General features: G+C 41.8%; 1 protein-coding gene across 1 annotated transcript in view; it reads right to left on the reverse strand.

Annotated features, from left to right (window-relative positions):
• mei4 (meiosis-specific, MEI4 homolog (S. cerevisiae)) overlaps positions 1-19771 on the reverse strand; it is an 89664-nt gene that overhangs the window by 39916 nt on the left and 29977 nt on the right. The window contains exon 4 of the mRNA XM_049589987.1: positions 14498-14629. Coding sequence (XP_049445944.1) covers positions 14498-14629 — 132 coding nt within the window. The remainder of the gene's footprint in view (positions 1-14497; positions 14630-19771) is intronic.

The raw sequence follows: 19771 nt of genomic DNA on the forward strand, positions 1-19771 counted from the left end.
ACTATGTTCTAACATTGTATAGACAAATCCATTCACAAGTAATACAGTAATCAAAGGACTGATTAAGAACGAATATAATCATTAGTTTCAGCCTTACACAGTTCATTTTAAATCATTGCCAGGTTAACAACAAACACTGATGTAAATAATTTAAGTGATTAATCAGTTTCATCTTGTTGTTTTCTCCTTGTTGTACAGGATCCATCTCAGATCCTGTGGCTTTATCTGCTCTACACGCACCTACAATCCTCTAGACCACCCACAGTTTGCATAAAATGCAGACACTGGGACAGGGACAACTGAGGGTGCATAGTAATACAGTTAGAGTGGCATTTACACTGCCCAGTGGTTTAGTGTTATTGCTGGGTTTCATGGTGGCTTTGTCCTGAGGGGCTGCGGCTGCTTGGTTTATGCCACTGACTGTCACGCCCTCTGACAGAACAACGCAGCGCCCAGATGGCACAGCTTATCTGTATGCTGCGCTGCTCCAAGGACAGTGGCACCGCGCTACAGAATCTCTGAGGGTGTATGTCAGACAGGAAACACTGGCCTCAGCCACTCTGCTCCTGGTAGGACACTCATGACTTTAATGCCTCCACTCACAATGACTTATGTCCTTGAAATAATGCAACTAAAATACTCTTTCTTTAGAGGATCGCTATGACACCTTTGAAATTCAGAGATTCAAAGTGATGCATCATGTAGCTTGCAGTATGCAGTTATATTCAAATGCAGACTGTATACCTGTACGGGTCCATGTCATTGGTTCGACAGCCCATTGGTTCGACATCCCATTAGTCTGACTGTCTGCGGTGCTGAACGGCTCGTGGCGGGCGTATGGTGCGCCACGACCGGCTTGAGGCGGAGCAGGCTCACAGCTTATGTGTTTGTCACTTTCTTTTTCATTTTAACCCACACCGTGATCTTTTCCTGACCCTAACCAAGTGGTTTTTGTGCCTAAACCTAACCAGACCTTAACCACAGGGCATCATGATGATTTTGGAACAGACTTAGGAACAATGAGTTTGATATGTTCGGAACAATGGGCTGTCGAACCAATGGGCTGTCGAACCAATGGGCAGTTCCCACCTGTACTGTGATGTCTGCTTTACTGAAAGCACAGGTCTACCTAGAGCTGGCACAACTACTCATGTAACAGACAGGACCATCAAAAGAAACGTATTAATTAAGGCTGCTTAATCATTGAGCAATTTTTCTTATTCGAAATATATAAGTACTAAAAGTAAATGTACTCATTATGCATTATTTCAGAATAATACATTCAATTTGATTATAATTATTGATGCATTAAATTGTTTATCACTTTAAAGACCCAGAAAAATGATATATACATTTTCCCAGTTTTAATCCTGCATCCCTGTGTCAGCCCATCATTGTTAAATGCTAAATAATGTCAGAAAATCAGTAACAGAGTATTTTTACATTAAAATTCCTGCCTTTTCTCTTTCTGTAAAACCAGGTATAATGGTTTCAAATGTTTGATGATAATCATCCTGCACTCAGAGACACTTACAAAAATTCATCCAATCAAATAAGCCTTTGGGCAACTAGCAAACCACACTGCTCATATAAACCCAAACTTCACTGTTTGTGGGTTTTAGTAGCTGGGAGAGAAATATGAAGAGAGATAGGAGATGATGTGTGTTTGGATATCAGAGAGCAAAACCGTTGTTTTCACTTTCAAAACAATGTGTTGAAGGTCTAATTCATTCATCTCTCTCTGCCTCATCTTCCTCCTGGCAGCAAGGGAAGTGTGTGTGGAGCCAACAGTCCACTCAGCAACAGACTTCGCTGTAGCTCTGTATCGCAGTAAACTCTAACCCCCCCACACCTTTTAGTGGTCACTAGCAAAGGATTTGATTTAAATCCTTCAAATCAATGGGCTGCAGTGCTTGGAGGAGGGGTGATGAAGAAAATGGATGAAATCGAACAGTTCTATTGATACTATCCACAATTTTGAACAATGGAAACTCTAAAATAACTGCTCTGATGTGTAACAAACTGAAATGAGCTGGACTGCTTGGTGGAAAGAAACTTTAAGGGGTACCGATTTTCAAACAGCTCTGTGTCAAAACAGTGTGGGTAATATGTGTAAATGAACTGTGGAAGACTTCCCCCCATCTATCCAGTGCCTAGATATCCCTCCCCAACCCACGGCATCATTTCGCGAAGTTTCGCTGACTCTTGGGCTGTTGCTTAAACTGACAGCCGTCAGGAGGACCACACTTGCCTACAATGTTTTTAGGAACAAATTTTAGTACCGTGTGTAACTGTAATAGCCAGAGTTTGGGAACAGGAAGTGAGCGCCATACTGTTTTCCTGCACAGTGAAAACTGAGGTGGAAAAAACTGAGAACAAACGGTACAATTAGGCAGCATGATAAAATATAAACCAAGATTCTGTTAACGAGTTGCCGATTTCTCTCCTCAAATGTTTTCAGAAACATGTTTTAGCTTACTGTTTAACCATAATACGACACTGTTCTTGCCAGCCAGCCACCAACGGGAGCGTTTATTAATCTGTGTGTGTGTGTGTGTGTGTGTGTGGTGCAAGGCATTCTGGTAGTTGTAGGTTTTCTTCAAAAGTTTTGTGCAAAAGCGTACTTTTCCTCTGTTTTCTCTGGTTCTGTAATACCAATTTCAAAAGCGTTAGCATCTTTCTACTGCATAGACATCCTAGTTTTCTTAAAAAGCCATCTTTCCTGCAGTGAAATAGGTCTTTAACTTAAAAATACCCACTTATCTCTGTGTATGATCATACAGTTTTAATATTTCTCAACCAAAAATCCCAAAAATCTGGAAGTCTTCTGACTAGTTTCCTCTCGACCTTGTTTTCTTGCATGTGCATTACCAGACAAATGCCCTGAGGGACTGTTAAGGTCTCCCCCACTCTAATGCAAATCATAACAAGGAAATAAGGATGATGATGTGTGAACATGACATAAAGCCCTTCAACCATCATCGCCTGTCCTCTCAACCTGTGGAACATAAAGTGTGAGTCAGCTAAATGTCCCAAGACAGATGGGAACTATCTGCTCTCTTAACCACCAGCTGGAGAAGGGTGGAGGCCTGTTTGGCAGTCACTATGGTAACATGTGGTGTGCTGATGAACTGAGAATTTAATATCTTAATAACAATCATACAACTACTACTTAGGGATTTAATTGTAATGATAGGCACAGCCTATGATTTGGTATCGCCAGGGGCACCGCCAGGGATTTTGGGCCCCATGAAAATATTTTTTACTGGGTACAAAGCACAGCCGGCCAGGAGGCCGCCGAAAATTTTTGATGCTATTTTACATAAAACTATACATTTTGATGGTATTTTTGACTATCATTCCCATATTTGTGAAAAAAGAACAATCTCTTCCTCCACTTCCACATTCCTCCCTGACAAACTTGAAGAGGATCCTGGACCTGGCTCTGTAGAGTGTACGTTATAGGGCTGACCCAAAAAATTCGAAGCTTCGAAGCTTCGTTCAATGGCACGGGATTCGATTGTGGAAAAAAAAACAAAAAAACGAATATTCGGCCTTTTTTTTCTCTCGTTTTTTGGGGGGGACCTTGAATGCAACACCATCTCCGAAAAGGAAATAGAAAGCCGACGTGCAATGAATGGAGACCTATTATCCTGCTTGAACTCAGACAACTAAATTCTTTCAACAATGTGACTCAAAATAATGATAAAATAGATTTTATTGATGTAAAATAATATGCTGATGGTGACATTTTCCACCGGTCTGGTGTCAGTGACACATGCTGCTCTGAGTCGCACATCTGTCTGCTTGCGCTGCAGTACGCGCAGAGGGTTTTAATTTTTAGTGTTAAATCAAAAGTTAAACACTACTTATCAGCAACCACAAGTGGTTTTTCGTTTGTGAATATTTTTATCTTAATTCTAGGGTTGCAAGAAACTACCTTTTCGCCATAATTTGTAAGCTATTAACTTTTTTGGACTTCTTTTTTCGCTCAGCAAAAAAAAGCCCACCCTGGATCCAGAGGTGTTAGCCAGCTATAGACCAATATCTAATCTTCCCTTTATGTCAAAGATCCTTGAGAAAGTAGTCGCAGACCAGCTGTGTGATTTTCTCCATGATAATAATTTATTTGAGGAATTTCAGTCAGGATTTAGAGTGCATCATAGCACTGAGACAGCACTAGTTAAAATTACAAATGACCTTCTGATTGCTTCGGACAAAGGACTTGTCTCTGTACTTGTTTTATTACATCTTAGTGCGGCGTTTGACACAATTGACCATCAAATTCTACTGCAGAGACTGGATCACTTAATTGGCCTAAAAGGTTCTGCACTAAGCTGGTTTAAATCTTATTTATCTGATCGTTTTCAGTTTGTTCACGTTCATAATGAATCGTCCTTACGTACCAAAGTTTGTTTTGGAGTTCCGCAAGGTTCTGTGCTCGGACCAATCCTATTTACTCTATATATGCTTCCTTTAGGCAACATCATTAGAAATCACTCTATAAATTTCCATTGTTATGCGGATGATACTCAGTTGTATTTATCAATGAAGCCAGAAGAAAGTAATCAATTAACTAAACTCCATAACTGCCTTAAGGACATAAAAACTTGGATGAGCACCAATTTCCTGATGTTAAATTCAGACAAAACTGAAGTTATTGTTCTTGGCCCCAAACAACTCAGAGACTCTTTATCTGATGACATAGTTTCTCTAGATGGCATTGCTCTGGCCTCTAGCACTACCGTAAGAAACCTCGGAGTAATATTTGATCAAGATTTGTCTTTTAATTCTCATTTAAAACAAACCTCACGGACTGCATTTTTTCATCTGCGTAATATTGCGAAAATTAGGCCTATCCTGACCCGAAAAGATGCAGAAAAATTGGTCCACGCTTTTGTTACCTCTAGGCTGGATTACTGTAACTCTCTGTTATCAGGTAGCTCTAGTAAGTCCTTAAAAACTCTCCAGCTAATTCAGAATGCAGCAGCACGTGTACTAACAGGAACTAAGAAACGTGATCATATTTCTCCTGTTTTAGCTTCTCTGCACTGGCTCCCTGTAAAATCCAGAATTGAATTTAAAATCCTACTGTTAACTTATAAAGCTCTAAATGGTCAAGCTCCGTCATATCTTAGAGAGCTCATAGTGCCTTATTATCCCACCAGAACACTGCGCTCTGAGAACGCAGGGTTATTCGTGGTCCCTAAAGTCTCCAAAAGTAGATCAGGAGCCAGAGCCTTTAGCTATCAGGCTCCTCTCCTGTGGAATCATCTTCCCGTTACGGTCCGGGAGGCAGACACCGTCTCCACATTTAAGACTAGACTTAAGACTTTCCTCTTTGATAAAGCTTATAGTTAGGGCTGGCTCAGGCTCAGGCCTTTGTGCTCCACTGTCTCTCAGATTAACTCATATCGCAGCAGTGCCTGGACAGCGTGACGTGTGTGGTTGTGCTGCTGCCGTGGTCCTGCCAGATGCCCCCTGCTGCTGCTGCTGCCATCATTAGTCATTAGTCTTACTTCTACTGTTATTATACACGACTATTGTCACACATGTATACTGCCAGATATTAATACATACTTTCAACATATTGTACCACAGTAGCCAGAAGTATAACTATAATATTATTACTTTCAATAATGTTGTTGTAAGCTACTGTCATTACCTGCATCTCTCTCTCTCTCTCTCTCTCTCTCTGTCTCATTGTGTCATACGGATTACTGTTAATTTATTATGCTGATCTGTTCTGTATGACATCTATTGCACGTCTGTCCGTCCTGGAAGAGGGATCCCTCCTCAGTTGCTCTTCCTGAGGTTTCTACCGTTTTTTTTTCCCCGTTAAAGGGTTTTTTTGGGGGAGTTTTTCCTTATCCGCTGCGAGGGTCATAAGGACAGAGGGATGTCGTATGCTGTAAAGCCCTGTGAGGCAAATTGTGATTTGTGATATTGGGCTGTATAAATAAAATTGATTGATTGATTGAACAATAACTTCATTTGTTTTGGAAACATTAACCCCCCCCAACCAACCAAAATGGTTCGGTCCGACTGGATCAGCTGCAGTGCGCTGGTAATTTGTCACAGACAGCGGGTAAGGAGGCCTCAAAAATCAGGTAGCCAAAAACGGAAAGAAAGGAAGCTAAGAGAGGAGAAAGAAGCAAAGGTGGGTTTGTTAGTGGTTCATGTGGTGGAAAGTTATGGAATATTAACTTCGTCCTTGGTCCTTGTTACGAGTACATTGTAAATAAAATATATTTGTGATTATAAGTTAGTTAATAACTTAGTGTCATATTATTTTTTGTCAGTATTATGATTTTATTAGGGGCCTCTCTGAGCCCCTCTTAATCATGGGCCCCTAGAATCCTTCTCCTCCCACCCCCCCCCCCCCCCCCCACCCCTTTTCGGCGCCCCAGGATATCGCTGCTCTAAATGTAGATAAATACTTATTTATTCTCCCTTTGATATAAAATCTTTCTTCATTTTTTCTTTCATAAAATAGATTCAGTGTTAGTTTTGATAGGTTTTGGGGGAAAACGGTTTCAGACGAGTAACAGCAGCTGATTGCCATGATGCACTGTGAAAAGTAACAAAGCACAGAAAAGAGGGACAAGAGGACAATGCATGTTAAAAAAGTATGTGGGCTTTGCAAATGTTTTAAGTATTTAACATGTTTATTATAAAGAGTTAAGTACATTACAAAAACTTTATTACACTATCAACTGATCCTGGTCCCATCCAAGCGATCAGTACAACAGATGTCATTTTCCTCTTCCAGTAAATTTTTCAGTAAAAATTCACCCAAAATTACAACGTGAACATCATGTACATCATCCACTTTGGTGAGAGACAATGAATGCATGTTAAACTGGGTTTGTTTACATTTCAAGGAAAACTGTGCAATGTTCTTCAAGGACACGCCAGTGTTGAAATATATTTGCAAAATGTATAAATGAGACCAAAACTAATAACTAATGCACTTATATCAAAATGATTTAATGATTGAAACTATCTCTGGGAACAAAACATTTGGGGGAAGAGGGGCTGCAGCGATGACTGGCCACAGCGATGACTGGCCAGAGATTCAGACCAGCAAACCATATGGTTTTGTTATCAGCTGGAGTGGAGGGTTGCCTGAATCTAAACACCCACATAAATCACTGACACAGAGACTAAAAATATAATGCACAGCAGCTGGCTGGTAGATATGATGATGGCAGACTGACACTGCATGCAAACACAAACTCAAACACACAAAGGTTTGCTTTGGATAAAACTGAAGTTGCAGTAAATCTGTGTGTTTGCTTCCCTCTTAGGGCGCATTCACACCTATGTGTAATTTAGGGCGCATTTGCACCGGATGGCCTGGGGAACTCGGTTCAATTGGGCGGGGAATACCGAAAAATTTCACACCTTCATTTGGTTCGGTTCACTTTCACACTACACTTTTTAAAGTGGACCAAACCACCTGGACAAAGTCGTGCAGTTACAACAGCTGCTTGTTTGGGGGCGGTACTGCCCAAAACGGCCACTGACCAGGAAGAAAAAATGCATGAGAAAGAAGAAAACCCGGCTCATCGATTGGCCAGGACCAAAAACAGAAATCCATCCCCTTCAGCCGGCTTGGTCACCACAAAAATAATGGAGCAACACCAAATTTATGCAGTCTTGGGGTTTCTGTTTTTACTTTGGTGTTCAAACCCAATTGTTGTTTCACAAGAAGTTGCCCAGTATGAGCAGCAGGCGAGGCAGTGAGCTACCCAGCATGTTGCTGTGCACTGTGCTCTACGTCAATTCCTCTCTTTGGTGCGCTGGATAGTCCGTTTGCATTTCCAACTGTAAGCAAACCGCACCAGGGTTTATTTGCAAGTGAACCGAGACCCCCAGTTTTCAAGCGGACCAGGGTTCGCTCGTTTGGTCTGCACCAGAGTTCGAATGAGCGTTCCCACCACTCTAAACGAACCAAACTATCCAGGGAAGTGGACCAGGGTTCTTTTAAAGCAGACCAAATAGCGCCAGTGTGAATGTGTCCTTAGAGTAGCAGGTAGTTGAGTGTAGTTTTTATGTGAAAACTGCAATTTGAAAGAATTTTGAAATGCAAGAGCTCAATTTAATTTGTAATTTAGATTTTGAAAAAATTAATGAAAGTACTTTAATTGAAGTACACCATTCTAAGTTACAAATCCTTAAGATTTTCACAAAAATCCCTGTTTTTATTATCATTTATGGTTGGCTTTTTTTTCCAGCAAAGCCAGTCACTTATTCAACTTACACACATTGTACACTGCATTCAAATCACCTGCTGCCTGAGAACGCCTCAGTAAAACCTCGTGTCATTATTAATCAAGGAAATTAGAAGTCAGTAGTAGAATAAATGAAGGGAAACAGTGAGTAACCCTCTTATTTATAAAATCAACTCAAAGATTTAAACCACAGCTATTCACCATTTCAGCTTCTGAAGGATTATTCTACTTTTCAGTTTGCAGTAAGTATGACTAATGCTCTTTGTTGATTACTGTAATCTCTACTTTCATCAGGAACAGATGCATAGCAATGCTGCATTTGGTGGATGCCTGATGACGGCTCATTTTACCTATTAGATCGGAGTGCTTCATTGAAAAAGTAGCTTTTTCAGCAGCTCAGGCATTTTATCCTGTGTTCTCAGATGTTGTGCTGTAGGGCGGCTGCAAGTCTGTTTATCCATGCTATTTATATAAATTGAAAAAAGGCTGCACCTGCCTTGGCCTATGCCTGACAAAGGGTCACACCTGTGATTCAGTTCATCCGGTTTGGGCAGACATTGTTGATATGACACGTCGTCCTTTAGTTCTGGTCTTGTTCATTTTCACAGTGACTTTTTGCAAACAAACCTAAAGGAGTAAACAGTTATACAGAATGACAAGCCCCTGGCCACCAGCTGCTAACAGCTAACGTTGACTAGCTCTCCTCCGGCCAGTTATAACAGAGATTAGTTGTTCACAGTGAAGCACTATCAGGGAAACAATAGGCTGCATCCCGTAATGCGCTGATAGTGAGTCTACCTCGTCCTTTCGTCCCTAAGACTGCTCTTGTAGGATCTCTGTTCCTTCCAAACATATTTTCTATTGTCCCCGGAACAACAGGATGGCTGCAACAAGCCATCTCATCCAGTTTGATTGACAGCTTTCACATCAGCCCCAATTACTGCTATTTCATTTTAACCAAACCAAACTGGTTATTAAGGCAATATTATCACCAGACAGACCTTTGGTATCTTTTTGTGAAATCAGAAGTAATTTCCTCAATTACAAACAGTTCTATCACCAAATGATGTGCTGTACAGAAGAAATGTGACCTTGCACCAACACTTGCTTTAACCCTAACATTAAAAAACAAAATTCAAAAAAGAGTGGAAACTGAACTAAAGGGAGACAGAGAAGCCAGCCACACATCCAGTTTTATATGTCACTGCCATGACAGTTTCCACACAAAGGAAATCCTCCACGCTGAGAAATACTTTTCATTCGGCACTATCGACGAGGAGCTGGGGGTCTCCTGCTGCTGACAAAGAGCTGAGGCAGGGGTCTGTTCATGGCTCCGACTCAGCGTAGAGACTTTATGAAAGCACAGTTTTATAACAGGAGTGTGGAGCTCAGTGGTATTCTAACGGGAGACAAGGAACTCCCAGAGGGTCTTAATAGAGTCCCAGTCTGCAAAGTGACATACAGTTTAATGTCACTAGAAGTTACCTCCATGCACTATATTCATCTTAAAGGTAAACAACCGACCATGTGCTACATCCACACGGGACTAGTTTTACAAGAGGAAACCTGGTACCAGAATGTTTCACTGATAATTTAATCCTGTGTAGTGCTTAACTATTAATCTTTTTTAGTCGTACAAAAACAAGAGAGCAAACCTTTTCCCGTTACATAACATTGTTATTTGATACAAGTAGAGCTACTGCCTAGTGGTTGTATGCCTCCATGAACCAGTCAAGTTGCAGATACTGTTTACATCTGTCTGTCCAGACTTGTGTAGCCATAACAGTGGACAAATGCATGTTTCTGCAAAAAAAGCGAAATATTCTAAAACATGGACGCTTCACACACATCTTCACTCCCTCAGCACAGAAGATCTAAGTAAGTTAGTAAACAGTATTACATTTTTTTGGTGGGCGGGGCTTAGCTGGAGGCAAAAGAATTCTCCTCAGACATTAGCCAGCGCTAGCTGGCAAGTTCTGTTGGGTTGCTTATAGACAATGCAGGAAGATGATGCAAGTGCACTCAGAAATACTGATTCTGATTGCCAGAACGCACTCTGGCACAAACTTGTACTGTTCATAAATTCGGAGGACTGTCAGAATGTATTGTTTGGTTATCCAGAGCACCGCACTCTCAGAGTGGCAGAGAACACTCTGGGCACACTGTCTGGGGAGTCATCGCAGCAGAGTGTAGAGCGAGTGAATGTGTGATTAACCTCACTGTCTGTTAATTTATATGAAAATATAACACTCCGTTTCTTCGATCAACAGGGCTCTCGTTTTAGCGTAGACTGAATTTACGAAGGCACCATGTCAGGTCACTCACTCTCTGGGACCATCAGTGTTACTTGAATAAGTATACACTGACCAAAAGGACCAGACTGGCCGACCCATATGCTGTCACTCAGTGGATGGATGATTGGAGGATTGCTGAAGTTTGTATGGCGGCTTTGTGATTGATTACTATGCCAATCTTACAAAAAAGGACAACACCTGAATGATTTCCTCCAGTTTATTTTGCTATCGAAGCTAACGTTAGCAACTGCGCTAAAAAGTTACAGAGAAATCCCACATTCCTCTTAATACCTCCCCAATTTCTGATTATGTGGATATGATAACCCTTAATACAAATAACGTTTTTATTCCCTACAACAGGAAATACTTTTTCTGTGACCTCATATGAAACATGCGCTGCACATGCAGCATTTTTGATGATTACCTGCATCCAGTCCTTTTAGCCATAGTTGTCTTTGTTTTTGTTGACGGGCAGTGGCGGCTGGTATGCAATAAAATTTAAGTTTTGAGCCATGACTCCTTCTATTCTGGCTCCCAATAACACAAGAAGAAGACATTTTAAGATTCCTATGTAGCCTACAGCCCTGTGGTGGCGAGTAGGTTTTGCCTCCAGCTAACAAACTGATATCATGGTGACGACGGCCTTAAAAGGTTCTATACAATCAGCGCAGTTTCAATGTGGACACCCAAGATTGGTGTCGCCAATTCAGTATCTGACCAAATGTCTCCCCTTCTGTTCCTGAATTATGCTGTTGAATAATGGCCAGAAAAGTGTTTTTGCAGAACATTATGATGTCACGGTGAAATAATGTCATAATTAGTATATGTTTTTTTTTAATTATGGCCAAAAATGGGTTTTGTGAGGTCACAGTCACCTTACGTTTGACCACCAAATTCAGATCACTTCATCCTTGAGTCCAAGTGGAACACTGTGCTAAATGTGAAGAAATTCCTTCAAGGCGACAAGGAGATATCGCATTCATGACAATAGGCCGTCCATATGTTTGTACGTATGGCCAGCATTGCAGACAGATGGATGTACAGACTGACGGACAACCCGAAAACATAATGCCTCCAGCCACAGCTGCCTCTGGCCACAACTGCCGCCAGCCCAGAGGTATAAATATATCCATTATGGTTGCTTAAAGTAAGATAATATTTGTTTGTTGTTTTGTAATTACTTCAATCAAACTTTTTAATAGTCTCCCTCTGTATCACTGCCTTAATTAACACATCTTTATCCTGCCATCTCAAGTCCAGGAGTATTCTCTTATATATCACCTCCAGAACAAATACTGACAAACTTAACACTTTGCTTGTGATGGCAGTGATTCAGAAAACTGACGATTTAACAGTTGCACTCATTATCATTCACTCTGTATAACAGCATGAGCTAAGTGCGTAAAATGTTAATGGAAATATAGATGTAGTCTCCCCTACAGCTTTTTACATAATGGGGTGGCACACAGCTTTTCCCTTGAGACCTCTCGCCCTGAGAGAATGAACCGCAGAGAGCTGCAGGCGTGGAGCTACAAGCAAATAAAGCAGTCCAGAGATTCAGTCTTCAAACACACAGAGGCTTCAAAAGCAATCTCGTCCCTTCTTTAGCCTTGAGAGAAAGGAGATGAGCGGTGGGGGTGGAGACATTTCTGTGGGCGCACTAATGGCTGCAAGGGCAAACTCCTCAGTCAGACATTCGGTGTGACCAACCTGGCAGGTGGAACCCTCAATATGATGTTCCCTCAATTTTATTAAAAGTGATACAACATGTAGTAGTAATTCTATGTATTTTCTTTATCAACTTTGGACTGTAATGATTTGTGTAATCGTGCCAAACCATCATGGTACAGGGCAGTGTTGCTCCACTTTTGTAAAGATGAACAACACTTCTTCACTTCCTTCCACTGTACAAAAAAGAAGCCAAATATCCCAAATCAGCCGCTGCCATCTTGTGCTAGTGATGTCATTTGGAGATAGGCTCTGCAGAGTGATTTCTGTGGAATCAAGGTTCCACTGACCTACTAATCACAAGCAGCGGCACTGATGGCAAGCACACCAATTGGCACAAAAAGCTGTCAATCACAATGTCAAACCAATTTTTTATAGCAAATAAGCAGTTATGATCAAACATCAGGAAAAAACCCATGCTGAACATATACATCAGCATAATAAGGACTCCCTAAAATGACAGATACCAACAGTCAACCAAAAGGTTACTTGATGTGTACTTTAAATTTCAGTTTGGCCCATGTTCCATCCATTAACACGGAGAGGGTGGGGCTTAAGAGCTATACTGCAGCCAGCCACCAGGGAGCGATCGAGATGTTTTAGCTTCACTTCTGGGGAGTCGCTGGTCCTGTCGTCCACCTTTATTACACAGTCTATGATGGAAACACTTTGAGCATGACGGACATTCAACAGCACAACCCAGATGTGCCGATGACCGGGACAAGGGAAAAATCAACCACTATTTTGTAGTTTCATATCATAAGAGATGCTTATCAGTTTTACAGTGATAAGCATAGTATAGTGACCTTTTGCCTTTTGGGAAAGTGTTTGTTCAGTGTCCATACAGTTTAATACAGAAGTGCTTGTAAACTTCCATATTTTTGTAATGAAAATAGTTTACTACAGTTGCCAGTGGGCAAAATAGTTCCTCAGTCCCCAGCAAGAGGATTTTGTCTGTTTTTGACACTTGCACTACCGTCTGTTCAAAATAAATGAAAAGAAACGGATCCTCAGGCACTTGAGGTTCTTTTCTGCTGTACTAAGCTCACACCGAACCATGACTCCTGTATACTGTTACAACCCTAGTGGCTACACAATGGATGTTCAGTCAAACAGAACAGACAATACACAGAGCGATAAGGACCATGCCCAAGAAGACTGAGTTTCAGAACAGCTACCTGCAAGCATGAGTGCGTTTAGACCAACAATACATTGACAACCCAGGCGGTTCACAGCAACACAGTTTAGTGACGCATCAACTAGTGAGTAGTAACACGCTGGTTTATATATAGAGTATATACATATGTAATGGTGATGACACTTCTTGTTTGGAAATAGCCTTACTGCTGTTTTGTTGGAGACCCTGGATCCAACCCAGCGCAAGGCTATTTTGCATTGTCAATATCTCCAGCAAACAGTGGGTTCAGCTATTTTTTCTCTTCAACTTGGCCCTCAAAAATGCAGTGTTGATAAAATTCTCTTTTTTGGCATCACCCGCCTCAGGAGGCTCTCTTGAGGAGGAGGAGAAAAACAGGCGCAAGTGAGCATGACCGACCCTGCTGAGTGGGAGGGAAGCTCAGCGGGAGGGGTGAAGGGGGGAAAATCATCTGTATCCTTTTCCTATTTTACACATTTCCATTTCCAAGGACCCCCGGTGGCTTGACACTCAGCTCTGCCTTTCACGGGAAGCAGGCCGGCCAAATGCAGCTCTCACTTGGCCTGTGACTCAGTTGGTTGAAAAAGCTACTGAGAGACGTTTGAATACATGGCAGACAGGAAACTGGTGGGACGCAGTATTGATTATGGAGGAACAGAAGAGGCTGTGGCAACCGGTCAATAGGGCAAACTGTTTGCACCTGAAGCCTGGCACAAAGGCTGACTGTCTAAGAGCAAAAAGGTGAAATAAAACAGTGTATGAGAGGAATAGAAAGGGAGATGGTGGGGGAGAAATAAACAGAGACAGAACTAGTGAGAGCACGAGAGAGAGTCATGATCCTAATATGGTTCAAATGCGAAACTGATGTTTATATGAACTGTAAATATGGTTGCTGATAGACAGCAATGTCAAAAAGTGAACAACCTGAGCGGCAAAACACACACAGACAGGGAGAAAACAATCATGAGGCAGTGGAGGGATCAATGCTGTCACAGAGCCAAAAGAGAAAGAGCCAGAAAAAGAAGAAGAGGAGAATGATGGGGATGCAGGAGCAGGTGTGGTGAAGCAGTGAGGGTGTTTACCTGGAAGGCCTGCCAGAGCTGATCAGCCAGGGTGCTGATTTGAGAGAGGATGTGACGAATGAGAAAGGACTTTGACATGCTGCTGCTCCCCAGCGTGATCAGGTACTCCATCAGCTTCTCTGAAGCCTGGAGCTGAGGTTTGGGAAAAAAACAAGACTTAACTTAGGGACATTCCCTGTAACTTTCTTTTAATAATCTTTAGAACTTTAATAACATTAAGGGAACAAAATCTGTAAATCAACTGATTCTAATTTTACTACAATAAAGAAAAAATACAATAAAGGAAACAGGGTTCTGCATGCATCTTCCAGCAGCACACGGCTAAGTAAGGGGCCCCTCAGCTTAAGGACAGAGTGTCAAAGTGACTCTGATGAAGACACAGTGGTGTTGCAACATTGTGTGTTTGCATTAATAAAGGCTGTAAATTGATCTGTGTGCTCCAGTCATTTCTTCTCTCTTGGTTGTTACAATAAATATGTGCTGACAATTCATGCCATACTGATTAATGGCATCACAGAGCTGTACACTGCATGTATGAAAGACTAAAGGGCAGTGACTCTGATTGCTTTCATTATCAATTATTTTCTCGATTAATGAATTTATCTACTATTAGATAGATCTACTGGAGATGCTGACACCCTCTGTCACATTCTCTTGACTGTAGCTTTCAGCCAAGAGAAGATGTCCTCAGGTTGCGACCAAATTTCCGAGGATGTTTCAACAACTTCCTCCAGTTAGTGGGTCGGTAGTGATGGCCAGTCACTGCCCATCTCTTCCTGGCTTCCAGCTCAACCCCTTCCCGTCTGTTCTAGAGCCAACAAAGGGCCCGTTCCACCACTTCCCCCAACCTGCGAGCAGCTGTCCTCCTTTCCCTCCCTGCTGTTTCCAGAGCTGTAAGCGTATTCCACACAAATTGTGTGACAAACCTCTGCAGCCAACTTCAACTGGAAATAGCGAGGCCTGTCACCCTTTGTTCCTGCATTGTCAGACCTGGTCCTGATACTTGGTGGCTTTCCTCTGTGAGGCCTCTTCCCACCAATCTTTCCACGGATCCGCCAGTTCCACCAGGATGATTTTCTTATGCCACCTCAGCCCATATGACCACATTAGGTCTCAGAGGTGTTTGGACAGTCTGGGTAAAATCAGTTTCCTTCCAAGGTTCACCCTCATCTCCCATGATTGTGCTATCTGCAGGAAGCTCATCTTGGTCTTCTTGGTGGCAGCTGATAAACTGGATGGATTAAACTGGTCTTATGTAGGTCTGGTGCTTTCTCTATCTCTCCTGCTCCAAGATGTCAGCCAGTGCTCTGAGGACCTTGTCATTATGCCATCTGTATCTCCCCTTGCTAAGGGCAGTCTTGCACCCCAGCAGTATGTGCACCAATGTGCCGCTCCCACCACAAAACTTGCACAGTGGGTCCTCCCCCATTCGCCACCTGTGCAGGTGGTAAAAACTTAAAAGACGATTTACCACATGGGCTGCTAGCATAGACTGTAAAAAATAATGGATGTCGCTACTGTGCCGTCATTCATTGCTTCATTGGCTCCAGTTTTCGGCATTTTGGCCATTGACATCTTGGGTTTTTTTGAGCCAGAAGTGACCATACTTGGGAGAGGGGCTGGAGCTGTGGAGGAGGGAGGGGTGGATCTGACTGAGAAGCCAAGAACCCTATCTGCATACAGCCTGCCCTTCAAAGTGCTTGCCCTTAATCACGCACAACTTTATGCCTTAAAGAGAGGTAAACAGATGACTTAATATAAAACTTCACCCCTGTATAGTTGTTATGAAGGGAGAAATTAGCTATAGAGACCAAAACCTGGCCTCCAGAGTCAGCCTCAAGCGGCTGATCAAGAACTGCATCTTTTAGCACTTTCGTGTTGGCTTTACTTTGCAGCCCTGAGTTTGCCGCTTTGTTATGAGCTTGAAAGTGGTCCTTGTTCGACACATCGTCCTTGTTATTTTAGGACTTAGGTGCTCTGTATAGTACGTTCTCTCACTGTCTTGCTAATTGTGCTCATGTGCTGTGGCTTTTGTTTATGTGATTTGCTTTGTGCATTTGTGTGTCTCTTTTGACTGTGTGTTTTGGTCTGTGTTATGTTTTATGTTCTACTTTTGTATGCTAAGTTTTTAATGTTTTTGTTATATGGTTAGGTTACTTTATTAATAGGCTTTAAATCTTGCTGTTTCTGCCTTTCTATGGACATGCCATCAATTCGCTTTTATCCGTGCTTATGTGCTTTTGTACTTCTGAACGTTATTTTAATGCCTGTTCATATATATTGTATATGCCATCAACCTGCCAGGGACTGCAGATGAAAATTAGCCTGTATGGCTAAATCTGGCACATTTATGTGACTTAAGTGATCATGTTAATTAATGTGCACTGTCCCTTCTTAAATAAAATAAACATAAACATAAACATAAACATCAGTCATGTTAATTATGCTGCCTTTTGTTCTCTCGTAACATTTTCACATCCAAAGCATTTTGAATTGAAAAGATTGCAGGTTGGAGCCTTGACAGGCAGGGTTCAACGCTAAGGTTTTTTTTCACTTGCCCGGTTGGGCAAGTTGGTCAGAGATCTACTTGCCCGAAGTCAGTTTTTACTTGCCCTATAAAAATTGTTTAATTTAAGCGGCTATCAAATAACAAAGACTGCAGTTATTTTTATGTTATGTAATCTTTATTCACGCTGTATTTATTAATTAAAACAACATATGTCATGTATTGTACCTTAATTCCTACACAAATATCACAGTGTCAGGGCTTAAAGTGAAAAATTTGTCAATCGTTCTCCGTCTATAATTTTGCGCCCTACTTGAGCCATGCCCACCTCTATTTATTTTTCACCCCTCTCTCCAGTTCTGCTGTATTAACACCGGGTTTAATATATTTTGCTTCCATCTCTCTGCCCTGCTCTACTCTACTTCAACGCTACTTAGCTCTCTCTCTACTCTACCAGTAGACTACCACATCCACCTGTTGCACAAAACGCACAGCAGCGTTTCCCCTAGGATGGAGTTGTAGCAGCGGAGGTGAAGCACACGCATGAAAAATAATTTTCACCTGCGTGAAACTTTTTTGTATGCTTACAAAGCACAGCCTGCTGGGATGTTTCTATGTATCTACTGGCACCAGAAGGGCTCTTTAGGACTAAGGACATACAGTACATGTGTGCACAGTAATGAGCAGGTGAAATGTCTGTCTAGCTTACATACGAGGTGTCTCAAGATTTAGGAACATACAATTTTATTGAATATAATAAAGTAAAAAGTCACTTGACATGCTGTTTTGTGCTATGATCTATTTAATTGTTGGAAGTTGTTATTTACGTGACAACGCCTGAACGCAACACAAGCTCAGCATGAGTGCTGTGCTGAGCTGCTGTGCGGGCAGCTGTTTGTCTGTGCGTAACAGCAGTCTGTTGATGGTTATTTACACTAGGGATGCACCGAAATGAAAATTTGTGGCCGAAGCTGAAGCCAAATATTATTAAACGCTTGGCCGAATACCGAGTACCAAATATCATTGTTTAGTTTTTCATTAGTTTTTGCAGATGAACCCCCTCCAGATTAGTGTTGTCACGGTACCAATATTGGGAATCACTGTGTGATACCAATGAAAATACCATGGTTCTGAGTAGTATCATGATACCACAGCAAAAATGAGGCAGATGTGCCTTTTGTCATTTATGAAAAGATAAATCACTTTTCTATAATACATCAATGATATTTCAATCGAATAAATTACTTACTGACTTATTCATACTTCAAAAACAGCATCAATAAGGAATAAGCAGCATTTCTGCTGCTGGTTGAAATCTGTAGGCTGCTCACACAGCGTGCTGAATGATTTAAGCCTATTTTGCGCGCTCAAAACTATTTTAGTCGCAAATGCGAGTGCAGTGGCGGACGGATCGCCACACTGCCGACATTTTATTCCGCCCGTCACGGCACGCTGTTTGATTGCGTTATCAAAACACGCCGCTATTATTCGGCCTTGCTTTTAACTTATTCCACCGAATACCGAATGTGTGTTTTTTTGCAATATTCGGCCGAATATATTCGGTTACCGAAAATTCGGTGCATCCCTAATTTACAGTGTCCATTTCAATAACTTTGTCAGCTGACAAACTGCACCGGGACCGGGGTCAGGTTTGGTCAGGAAAATTCAGCCCGAGCCGCTCTAGCGTGATCACCTGTGTGTGTGGCGGAACTCCGCCGTGCGCGATACAGAGAGCAGAGGAGAATTGTTAACACATGACCATGTAGAGACAGAAATGACACGATGACATAACACCATAAATAGTATATTGTTATGTTATTATATGAAGCGTCCGTCGCGCAAAATAATATCAATGGGGGCTGTGGGCAGGACATTGTTACACAGTTGTGCCTGTGACTTCAGGCAGAGAGACCGCTGCATCAGAGCCAAAGGAGCATGTTTTAAAATACATTTATTTTATCAATTAGTTATTAACTTTTACTATTTTTAGCAACTTGCCCAATCGGGCAAGTGAGTTGCTAGTTTACATGCCCGACCGTGAGTTCTACTTGCCCCGGGCAATCGGGCAATCCTTATTGTTGAGCCCTGACGGGTAATTAAATTTGCAATTTTCAGCTCACTGGTAAATAAGCTGCATTTATATAGCGCTTTTCTGGTCTTTGTGACCACTCACAGTGCTTTACAACACAAACCAGCATTCACACTGGTGGCAGAGGCTACCATGCCACCTGCTCATCAGCAGTGGTAAACATTGGTGTGTGAGCCATTGCAATCAGCCCAAGGAGACTTTGACATGTAAACTGCAGGGGCCAGAGATCCAACCACTGACTTTCTGATTAGCAGATGACCTCTCTACCTCCTGAGCCTCAGCCGGTCCACAGCTAACTGGAATTCACTTTGACGATGATTATTTGCATGTATCATTGAGCCATGACATGAAATCCCACCTGCAAAACTTTTCCAACTATCCTCTGTTTTTTTATGTCAGCCACAAAGAAACCCTCCACACATAAACACTAACTCTCTGCTCCCCGAGCCTTCAAATGCGTCACAGTGAATGCTGTCTGAAGCTCAAAATTAAGAACCTTGAAAATTAGTCCTGCTGCTGATTACTCTGTTAAAAAAAACACATACATGTATATGATCACAATTAATACAAAAATAGTTACGCAGATAATTTCATATTCCTTTTAAAATGAATGTACCTTTGAACTGAAAATAGAAAAGAAGCAAAAGATGACAAAGGAGCAGCAAAATATGCTCAGTCT

Source organism: Epinephelus fuscoguttatus, linkage group LG11 (assembly GCF_011397635.1).
Source record: "Epinephelus fuscoguttatus linkage group LG11, E.fuscoguttatus.final_Chr_v1".
NCBI lineage: Eukaryota > Metazoa > Chordata > Actinopteri > Perciformes > Serranidae > Epinephelus > Epinephelus fuscoguttatus.